The following is an 11652-nucleotide window of genomic DNA, read 5'->3' on the forward strand; positions in this document are numbered from 1 at the left end:
ATCCTTCCTTCCATCCTTCCTTCTTTCCCTTCTTTCTTTCTTTCCTTCCTTCCATCCTTCCTTCCTTCATTTTCTTCCTTCCATCCTTCCTTTCCTTCTTTCTTTCTTTCCTTCCCTTCCTTCCTTCCATCCTTCCTTCCTTCCTTCCCTTCCATCCTTCCTTCTTTCCTTCCTTCCTTCCTTCCTTCCATCCTTCCTTCCTTCCTTCCTTCCTTCCTTCCTTCCTTCCTTCCCTTCCCTTCCCTTCCATTCCTTCACTTCCTTCCATCCTTCCTTACTTCCTTCCATCCTTCCTTCCATCCTTCCTTCCCTTCCATCCTTCCTTCTTTCTTTCCTTCCTTCCCTTCCTTCCCTTCCCTTCCCTTCCATCCTTCCTTCTTTCCTTCCTTCCTTCCTTCCTTAATTCCATCCTTCCTTCCATCCTTCCTTCCTCCTTTCTTTCCTTCCATCCATCCTTACTTCCTTCCATCCTTCCTTCCTTCCATCCTTCCTTCTTTCCTTCCATCCCTCATTCCTTTCCTTCCTTCCATCCTTCCTTTCCTTCTTTCTTTCCTTCCTTCCTTCCCTTCCTTCCTTCCTTCCATCCTTCCTTCCATCCTTCCTTTCATCCTTCCTTCCTTCCTTCCCTTACTTCCATCCTTCCTTCTTTCTTTCCTTCCATCCTTCCTTCCTTCTTTCTTTCCTTCCTTCCATCCTTCCTTTCCTTTCTTCCTTCCATCCTTCCTATCCTTCCGTCCATCCTTCCTTCTTTCTTTCTTTCCTTCCTTCCTTCCTTTCCTTCCTCCCTTCCATCCTTCCTTCCTTCCTACTTTCCTTCCTTCCATCCTTCCTTTCCTTCCTTCCTTCCTTCCATCTTTCCTTCCTTTCCTTTCTTCCATCCTTCCTTCCATCCTTCCTTCTTTCCCTTCTTTCTTTCCTTCCTTCCATCCTTCCTTCCTTTCCTTCCTTCCCTTCCTTTCTTTCTTTCTTTCTTCATTCCTTCCTTCCTTATATTCAAAGAAATATTCAGAATTACACTTTTTCAGGCTGCAAACTCATATTAATATATGTTCTCCTCTTTCAGCTATTGAACTCAATAAAACTATGAGTTATGATGAGTGGTCTAATCTATTTTTGAGTGTAGTACTAGCAGTACTTATAACAAACACCTACTGCAACACCTCCACAGCTACTGCTCCGCCCGGAGTGGGCTATAGACACATGGTCTCCAATGAGGGGTGTGTGGGGATGGCCTGGCAATCACTGACCTGCCCCCCACAACCTCTGACCTGAGGGGGCGGAGTCTCGCCACCACGCCACTATCCACGCCACCGTCCCCACATCTCAGACCCTGAGTTGGCTAAAGACGCAGTTTTCACGGTTGGGTGCATGTGGATGGTCCGGGGAGCAGTACGCTGTCCTAGACTGGCTCTGACCCGGGGCGGAGTCTCATCACAAGGCCACTATCCACGCCACTGTCCCCACATCTCAGCCCCTGAGTGAGCTACAGACACACGGTCTTCACTGTTGGGTGCATGGAGATTGCCCGGATGTCAGTGCACTGCCCCCGACCTGTTCTCACCGGAGGGGGCGGAGTCTCGCCATCACGCCACTATCCATGCCACCGACCTCACAACACAGCCTCTGAGGTGGCTAGAGACACACAGTCTTCACTGGTGAAGGCAGGTGGGTAGCCCGGCATGGCCTACACTGTCCACGACCGGCTCTGACCCAAGGGGGCGGAGTCTCGCCACCACGCCACTGAACATGCTACGGACACTACAACTCAGTCCTTGAGTGGGCTGGAGACACATGGTCTTCCCTGGTGAAGGCAGGTGGATAGCCCGGTGTGGCCTACACTGTTCACGCCTGGCTCTGAACCAAGCGGGCGGAGTCTCGCCACCATGCCACAGACCCCACAACTCAGCCCCTGATTGAGCTAGAGACACACAGTTTTCACCAGTGGGTGCAAGGAGACTGCCCAGAGGTCTTCATGGTGGAGTCAGGTAGGTGGCCCGGAGAGGGGTACACTGTCCCCGACTGGCTCTGACCTGAGGGGGTGGAGTCCCACCTCTACGCCACGGGCCCCACAACTCAACCCCTGAGTGGGCTAGAGACTGGTGGATGCATGGAAATTGCCCAGAGGTCAATGTACTGTCCCCGACTAGCTGTGACCCAAGGGGGCGAGGCCTAACCAGCACGCCACTATCCACGCCACGGGCCCCACAACTCAGCCCCTGAGTGGGCTAGAGACACACGGTCTTCACCGGTTGAGTCAGGTAGGTGGCCCGGAGAGGGGTACACTGTCCCTGACTGGCTCTGACCTGAGGGGGCGGAGTCTCACCCCCACGCCACTATCCACGGCCCCACAACTCAGCCCCTGAGTGGGCTAGAGACACATGGTCTTCACCGGTGCGGGCGGGTAGGTGGCCCGGAGAGGGATACACTCTCCTCGACAAGCTCTGACCTGAGGGGGCGGAGTCTCACCACCATGCCACTGTTCCCGCCACAGACCCCAAAACTCAGTCCCTGAGTGGGCTAGAGACGCACGGTCTTCGCCGGTGGGTGCATGGAGATTGCCTGGTCCATAGTAGTCCTAGCAGTAGCTGTTGCATACAGCTGCAGCAGCTAGCCCACCTCACATTTTCTCCAGGAAATGTACTTTCTAGTTCCTCTTTGTTTTGCTATGCACATATCACAATGCAGGGGCCGTCAGCCAGACTTCATCCCCATACTGCACGATGCTTTTGCAGTCGTCCAGTCACAAAATTCACATCTTGCATGTGTTTGGAGGGTTTTAATCACACATGTAGGGGGTAATTTGGGGTAAAAGGCCCCCCTTAAGGAAAATGTATATTTTATGATAAATTAAAATACATTTTGTTATGAATTCAATACACGTTGGTCATGCTTAAGAGTACTAAATTGGAACAGTAGATACATTTGATGTTAGTACAAAAACAAAAAATGTGTAAAGGGGGTCTTGGGCAAAATAGTAGCCATAGCTACCAATGTTTGTCTGTTTCTTGTAGTTTCTCATCTGTAAAGCAAAAAGTCAAATGTTACGAACTCTGAAGAGTGGGTTAAATTGGTTAAAATGGAGGTAGGCCTACATTGACCCCTAACCCTATGGGGGTCTAAGCCCTTCCTAATGACATCCCATGTCTTATTTCATTACACCATGTTAACAACTTTTTGAGGATGGCAAAAAAAAAGAAGATCAACTTTCAGTGAAATTAAGATAAAATGAAACTTGAATCTTCCCTGGGGGGTGATTTGGGCATCTGTGTTCCTAAGAATACACTTAAGTGCTAACTTTATGCTGTTGTTTTTCCCCAAGGCATGTGATTGGGGAATCCTCCATGAGCCAAGGGCAAAGCAGCAGTAGACAGAGCGCTGGTGTGGTTATCCAGGAGAGGGGAGTGTTCCTGTCTGACAGCAGCCTGCTTGGTAGATCTGAATGTCTGATGACTGCATTATCGAGGTGAAGTGCCCGTGGTCAGCCAGAAACAAGACTATCCTGCAGGCAGCAGAGAGTAGGAACTTTTTTTCTGGAGTTGGATGAAGTGACCGGTTCCCTGACACTAAAACAAACTCATAACTACTGGCATCAGATCCAGGGCAACCTACATCTGATCCGAGCTAACAGTTGTCACTTACTTGTATGGACTCCTTTTGACCTTGTCATCCTGCCAGTGTCCAAAGACCCAACATGGGCTGTTAACATTGACACTCTGGAAACATTTTATAAAGATTGTTTCTTACCACAAATTATGTCAGTTGTAAGTTTTATGTGCACTTGTACTGACACACACACCACACACACTCAAATGAAATGACAGACTAAAGTATCTTGTGCTGCTTTACTTAGAGATTATTTTTGTCAGTGTTTGAAATAAACTTTAACGTAAATATTAATTACTTGTTTGCTTTAATCGACAGGTTGATGTGAAATGTCCCAGCTTTGGCACTTACCAGTGTTACAGATTTTGTGTTACAGATTTTTTTCCTGTAACAAGTGTCTGTATTACACTGCTACTAGAAAAGTAAGATAGTATGGACCATGGTAACCAGAAGACAATAGATGTCTGGTTCTTGCCTTGATATTGTTGTTGATTACACACTAAGATTGAAGTCACACGGACACAGGATCTACTGTTCAAATAGTGATTGTTTTTTTCCATTTAATCTTTTGTTTATCTCTCCCTTTTGTTTTTATTATCTTGTGAAAAAGTAAAATGTCACTGAACAAGTTATATATTTACTATGATCCCAACTAATCCAGTGCAGAAAGATTTCCCAAAATGAAGGGCCAATCTGTCAAAAGAACAGGAGGTTACTCTAGGATCTTCACATTCCTCCACATGTTAATCCTTTCACTCCAACCTTTACCCCTTGCCTATAGGTCAGATCCTGTCCCAACCCCAACCCTTATTCTAACCCAAGTAGAATAAAGTTAGGACAAGTAGATTAGTGATGAGAGTATTGGACTTGCACCCGAGAGCCCGAGGTTCAAGACCCGGTAGGGAAGACTTTATGTTATCATCAGTGTATTGCTTTAGCCACTGACCGCTACCATTAATGTGAAGCTGCTGCTAGTTGTTGTGAGCTCATGATCTAACTGGCTATCCCGCTCTTATTGTGCTGGATTAGCATAGGAAGCATTGGAACTGATGTGTCCAGGCGACAAGACCTACCTTAATTTATCAGACATTATTTCAAGTCATTTCAATTCACAGCTATTTCAGTGGCATGCCTAGCTTCCGTCCTAGTCCTGAACAGAAACAAGCCAGCCACTCACATAAACCAAAGTTAGAGCAAACCATCACCTTTACGGCATACTCGGACCCGGTTTGAATTTCAGAACCGGGAGGCGGAACCTGACTGGAATGAGCCGCAGCCATAGCCGTCGGTGCGGCCCGGGTACTGTCTACATTTACACTCCATAAAAGTTTCGGAGCGCTGCTGTCCCTTCCACCTTCAGCCATCTTATCTTAACCATGTTGGGTGTAGTGGGCCGCTGCTGCACCGGAGCTCGGAAGCCGGTGGTGAACCCCCTTAAGGCATTCAGCAGGGCGCCAGCAGCAATCTACTCACGTAAGCCTTTATTTAGTTATTGAATGTAATTAATAGAAATGACGCGCTCAGTCAAGCTAACGCTATGTTTCATTCATTCATATACGATATTGCAAGGTCGTTTGTTGAAGTTGCTTGCTAAGTTAACGTGTGGTAATTAGCACGTTTTCCCTCCCTACTAACACAGTACGTAAAACTGACGGGACACATTGGTGTAATTGTGGTAACTTTGCGACGGTACCAGCAGCGGACCTAGCTGGCACCTAGCTGACACTTGCCTTTTCAGTCGCAAAATTACCAAAATAGCCGTCCTCAAGGACACTGTAAGGGAACGTAGCCGCCACTGCTGCTTAAATCCATAACTACGATGTAATTAAATAACGTGACAATGTGGTTACATCACAGTCCCAATCTGACTTTATTGGAAATGTGTCACAGTGGGTCAGAACATTTGTAAATTACTTAGGTTGTACAAAAGGCCCCTACATTTTTAGCCTTTATTTGTTTAGTTCAATACTCTTAGTTTGGAAGATGGGTTTCGTTATCTGGCCGCTGATTGGCTACAGCCTGGGCACCTGTATGATGAGCGGGAGTGGTCCCGCTTCTGTGATGACTTGCCTAGTTTCGCCGACCGAACAGATCTTTTCTGCCTTTTTTCCTTATACTTTCCCCTTGTATGTACATGAAGAAACGTGAGTATGCTGCCGTATGTTAATAGACTATATTTCTGTTTAGTTCGTTGCTCCGTGATAGAGACTATTAACGTACTGAGATTTATGAATGATGTCAACTAGCGTTTATGCTAGTTAGCTACAGTTAGCCGGTGTGTTTGGATAAGCCTCCGGTTTCTCTACATGTCTATGTTAAAGGCACCCAACGAAACGTGAATCAAAACAATCCGTTCTTTGTTTATTTTCGAAATTCCTCAATTATATGGTTCCTTGTAGTCTAATAAACATGTTGAATCACTTGAATGTCTTTCCTACCTTGTAATTTCTTCGCAAAATGATATTTAGCTAATGTTTTGAAAACAACAAAGATGTGTGAAACGTCACTATTATGTGCTCCGCGTATTGATGCAATGACGTAGTACGCAATTTTCGGGGACCACCTTCTCAAATATGCTCTAGAGCGCATACTAGTGGTCAAAAACTACATTGCGTACCTTTAAGTGCATCTCGTGATTGTCAGCCTCTGATTGGCCAAAGTAAAAATTGATTGACAGTTGACCCGCCCCCTCGAAGTCTCCGGCCTGCAGAGATACACACTTGGATTATTGTGTCATAAAACGCAGGGTCAGGGTGTAGCCTACAAAAGCTGAGGTGTCATCAGAGATGACCATTTGCGGTTTGAACTTCACGGTGACCGAAGGTAGGAAAAATTAGTGTATAATATCTACTTTTTCCTTTAGGTTTATGAACGGTTGTATAATTTAATATGTATAATCACTTATTTTTCCATTTATATTGCAATTCTTTACTCAATGTAATCTAACTCAAACGAGTAAAAGTTTCAAAGCAAGTGGCATCCTATTATACATTCACAAAAAAGGCATGTTTTTGCCATCCTGGTGCCGTCTCTCTTGTAGAATTGGATAGAGCCATTTCATTCAACAAGACAACTGGACTCTGATAAGAAGTGAGCAACCTACAGTTCATCGTGCTTAGAGGTAAAAAAAACAAAAAACATCAGTAACATTTCATATCACCAAAAATGGAGTAGATTATTCATCATTCTCTCCGTCTCTGCAGAACCTGTGTCATGAGTCGCTTCCCGAGCCTGAGCGGTGCTGGTCTGAGGACCGCCGGCGCATCGCGGGGCCCTTCTGGCACACTGCTCCTGGAGGGTGGAGGGGTCAGTGAGGCGCCTGTGAAAGCCTCCTCCTCCAGGCCCTCTGCCCTCTCCCCCACGGCAGCTCTCCCTCGGATCCCAGCTCCCGCTGACGTCCGCCCCAAGAGGCCCACCACGGCGGCCCAGGCAGCCCGGCAGGCGAGACGTTACCGGCAGCCCTCGGCTGCCCTCCTGGCTGGACGCTCGGCTGCCCCTGCTGGGTTCACACACATCAAAAGCGGCGTCTCCTTGGTTCCCAGTCTGCCGACCCTGTGTGCCCCGCCCACCCCCCAGAGGAGCAGGAAGGTGCTCTCCATCACTCAGGTGCTGCAGAAGCACAATCTTCTGCCTGATTCCCGGCCTAGCAGCCCAGCTAGCCTCTCTAGGGCAGATGTGAGGCCCAGCAGCCCAGCTAGCCTCTCTAGGCCAGATGTGAGGCCCAGCTGCCCAGCTAGCCGCTCTAGGGCAGATGTGAGGCCCAGCTGCCCAGCTAGCCGCTCTAGGGCAGATGTGAGGCCCAGCTGCCCAGCTAGCCTCTCTAGGGCAGATGTGAGGCCCAGCTGCCCAGCTAGCCTCTCTAGGCCAGATGTGAGGCCCAGCCAGCCTGTTCCTAGGCCCTACAGCCCTCTCCTGTGCATGGAGGAGCTGGACCTTCCTGCCTCCAGCTTCAAAAACATCATGATGCTCTGCCCGCCTGGAGACGCCCTTCCAGAGAAGCCTGCCACAGAGATCAGGTCCACGCCCAAGACCTGCCCTAGGCCCCCGGTGCAGAACGGCCGCCTGCTGTCCAGGAGAGCGGCGCGAGACGCTCCCAAGCCGGTCCCCGCCCCCCCGGTGGCCAGCCTACTGCCCGCCCTCAGCCAGGGAAGCGTGTCTCTGGTCAGGGCCAACGCCGGGGATCAGGCCCCAAAGAAGCGCAGGAAGGGACGCTGTCACGATGGAGGCAGCAAGGAAGGCGCATTTCAGTTTTAATCACAGACAAAAGCCAACAGGAACACGCAGCATGATACAAAACCGTGAACTGACAGACGACAACGGAACCGGGAGGGACTAGAAAGACAGACTTAACGAGGGGAACGGGACCAGGTGGAGCTGAACATAACGAGGGATGGGCGTGGCAGACGAACACACAGACACAAGGCAAGGGAGGGAAGACTGATCTGAGCCAGAAATACACAACACAGAAATCAGCAGTGGCACAAGCAGAGGGAACACACTAACATTAGGGAGGGGATCAGAGAGGATAGGTGGAGAGGGGGGGGGGACACACAAAATAAAACGAGAAGAACAATGGAAGAGAGGACAACATGAGCACAGGAGCAAGGACGTCTGTGGGGGTGGGGCTGGGGGTGGGGGGGTTTGAAGTCCATGGCGAGACATCCAGAATACAGAACTGGAATTACAAACTCATGATTACTAGATAGAACCAGACCAGAGACCTTCTCTGGACAGAACCAGACCAGAGACCCTCTCTGAACAGACAAGCAGACCAGAGACCCTCTCTGGACAGAACTAGACCAGAGACCCTCTCATAACAGACAACCAGACAAAAGACCCTCTCTGGACAGAACCAGACCAGAGACCCTCTCTGGACAGACAACCAGAGCTGAAGCAGACTGATGATGACCTTTAATATGGAGAGTCCCACTTCTAATTAGTAAACTAATCGTTACCTAAGTTAGCAACAGCTAGCCTAGCTAGTTATGTCACTCGAGACTTCGGTTGCAACTAACTCCTCCAAATAACAGCTGCTATGTAGCTAACAAGGCTACAGTACAACCTCATTGAGATACTTTGCTTTTGATTCATTAATGTGACTTGTTGAAAATTGCCTTCTATTAATTAAGTTAGCTTGCCACTAGATTTGATGGTAATGTCATTAAGTTTGCTAGCTAGATATAATGTAAACTTTCAGGCTAACATTAGACTAGTATTATTCATGTCATGATTCATATACAGGCAGAAACTATGCTGCTCCTTCAGCCGAGGCCGTGGTCGCTCATGGCCGCATCGTAGCGGTCATTGGTGCCGTTGTGGACGTCCAGTTTGACGAGGGCCTGCCCCCCATCCTCAATGCCCTGGAGGTGGCCGGCCGCGACAGCAGGCTGGTGCTGGAGGTCGCACAGCATCTGGGTGAGTGAAGAAGAGAATCTGTACTCCCACTAAGTTATGAGGCCATTAAACACCGGAGTGTCCGCCCTGAGATATGGAGGTCGGGGATTCGATCCCTGGTCGATTCATATCAAAGACTATTAAAAAAATTGTACCTAATGTTGAATGAATTTGCTTCCCTGCCCTTTTTCAGGTGAGAACACGGTCCGGACTATTGCCATGGATGGGACGGAGGGTCTGGTTCGCGGTCAGAAGGTCCTGGACACCGGGGCCCCCATTAGGATCCCTGTGGGTCCGGAGACTCTGGGCAGGATCATGAACGTCATTGGAGAGCCCATCGATGAGAGGGGTCCAATTAGCACCCAGCAGTACGTCATGTGTATAACTTGTAATGCTGAGAAATTTTAGGATTTGAAATGCAAACCTATTGATTACATAATTGAGTATTCAGTAAATAAACATGGTAATTGATTAGATCGGACTGTGTTTCAGGACTGCTCCCATCCATGCCGAAGCCCCGGAGTTCACAGACATGAGCGTGGAGCAGGAGATTCTGGTCACAGGCATCAAAGTTGTAGACCTGCTTGCCCCCTATGCCAAGGGTGGCAAGATTGGTAGGTGACATCTCTCATATACCTGGCCTTCATTTTAATTCTGTACAGCATACCCACTATAGCTTTTTAGCATAGATTAAACTGTTCTAAATAATTCCTATAATTATAATAATTATAATAATATCATCATCATCATCATCATCATCATCAATATATTATTATTTATTGTTATATTTATGGTTATTATAATTTTTAAAATACTATTAACATTACTATTATTATTATTATGAATAATAATAATAATAAGCTATTATTCTTAGTTATTATTGTTCTTCTTTTTTTTCTTCAATTGATCAGGTCTGTTTGGTGGTGCCGGTGTGGGCAAGACTGTGCTGATCATGGAGCTGATCAACAACGTGGCCAAGGCCCACGGCGGCTACTCCGTGTTCGCCGGAGTGGGAGAGCGCACCCGCGAGGGGAATGACTTGTATCATGAAATGATTGAGTCTGGTGTCATCAACCTGAAGGACACCACCTCCAAGGTAGGTGACGTTTAAAAATGTATTTGACTCAAGCTTGGTTTAAAAAATGTGGTCTTATTCTCGGTCATAACCTGTGAATAGAGTCCCGACTATGGAGCCGTTTTGAAAGACCCTGCTGTCTTCTCCTCAGGTAGCGCTGGTGTACGGGCAGATGAATGAGCCCCCAGGCGCCCGGGCCAGAGTGGCTCTGACCGGCCTGACGGTTGCGGAGTATTTCCGTGATCAGGAGGGGCAAGATGTGCTGCTCTTCATCGACAACATCTTCCGATTCACCCAGGCTGGATCTGAGGTAAGGGGTGCAGTTTTTAAGATTTTCATTGTTTGCTGAAACTGAGGGAAGTTTATATACTCTTGATACAGTGGTGGTTATTTATGCAAGTGCCTCTGAACCCTAGGTGTCTGCCCTGTTGGGTCGTATCCCCTCAGCCGTGGGCTACCAGCCAACCCTGGCCACCGACATGGGCACCATGCAGGAGAGAATCACCACCACCAAGAAGGGCTCCATCACGTCTGTCCAGGTCAGCGGTACAGGAGTTTACAAGTTTACCCTCCCTTGACTGCCAATGCTTCATCATAAATTGAAATTGAAATTAATCGGCTTGTAGGCCATTTATGTGCCAGCTGATGACTTGACTGACCCCGCCCCCGCCACCACCTTCGCTCACTTGGACGCCACCACCGTGCTGTCACGCGCCATCGCTGAGCTGGGCATCTACCCCGCCGTGGACCCCCTGGACTCCACCTCCCGTATCATGGACCCCAACATCGTGGGAGCGGAGCACTACGACGTTGCTCGTGGCGTGCAGAAGATTCTTCAGGTAAGTGGGCATGGTGAAGAAGACTACAAATGAGATGCCGCTAGAAGTACTATGAAGATGGTTTCACCCATAACCAGTAGAACTTAACTAAGCAGACGACACTCTCCTCTTCAGGACTACAAGTCCCTGCAGGATATCATCGCCATCCTGGGTATGGATGAGTTGTCTGAGGAGGACAAGCTGACCGTGGCCCGCGCCCGCAAGATCCAGCGTTTCCTGTCTCAGCCCTTCCAGGTGGCTGAGGTCTTCACCGGGCACATGGGCAAGCTGGTACCCCTGAAAGAAACCATCTCTGGCTTCCAGAGCATCCTGGCAGGTAGGAAACTACGCTGGTCTCTACATGAAACCTCGTTTTCAAACAAAGACGAGGCTTTTGAGTTCTGATGAGGTGTTGCTTAGGTCGTTTTTCGTTCTTTTTCCTATAGGTGAATATGATGCCTTGCCTGAGCAGGCTTTCTACATGGTTGGGCCCATTGAGGAAGTTGTCCAGAAGGCTGCGAAGCTGGCAGAGGAGCATTCCTAATTGACTTGGGAGGGTTGGGAAATGGGTTTCATGAGATGGGCATTTGTATAGTAGAATTTCACATCTAAGAGCATCTGACTTGTTGTTTCCATTTTACTGTGAAGGTGGAATAAAAAAGGGTTCATTTTGCAAAATGTATTGTCATTCTTACACTGGTCTATTCACAGCAGATTAACTGAAACGATTCAAAAGGTTGTTTTGGGTGCATTTTTTATTAA

The 11652-nt window shown here is 48.2% G+C and overlaps 1 protein-coding gene across 1 annotated transcript; it reads left to right on the plus strand.

Annotated features, from left to right (window-relative positions):
- Positions 1-4979: 4979 nt before the first annotated feature.
- LOC311313290 (ATP synthase subunit beta, mitochondrial-like) lies at positions 4980-11434 on the plus strand (the record flags this gene model as incomplete). Its single annotated transcript, XM_084443406.1, has 10 exons — positions 4980-5076; positions 8845-9018; positions 9191-9365; positions 9490-9611; positions 9909-10093; positions 10224-10382; positions 10489-10611; positions 10699-10911; positions 11026-11227; positions 11337-11434. 10 exons carry the CDS (start codon positions 4980-4982, stop codon positions 11432-11434), a joined length of 1548 nt encoding a protein of 515 aa, XP_084299532.1.
- Positions 11435-11652: the final 218 nt, after the last annotated feature.

Source organism: Borostomias antarcticus (assembly GCF_949987555.1).
Source record: "Borostomias antarcticus genome assembly, chromosome: 9".
In the NCBI taxonomy this organism is placed as follows: Eukaryota; Metazoa; Chordata; class Actinopteri; order Stomiiformes; family Stomiidae; genus Borostomias; species Borostomias antarcticus.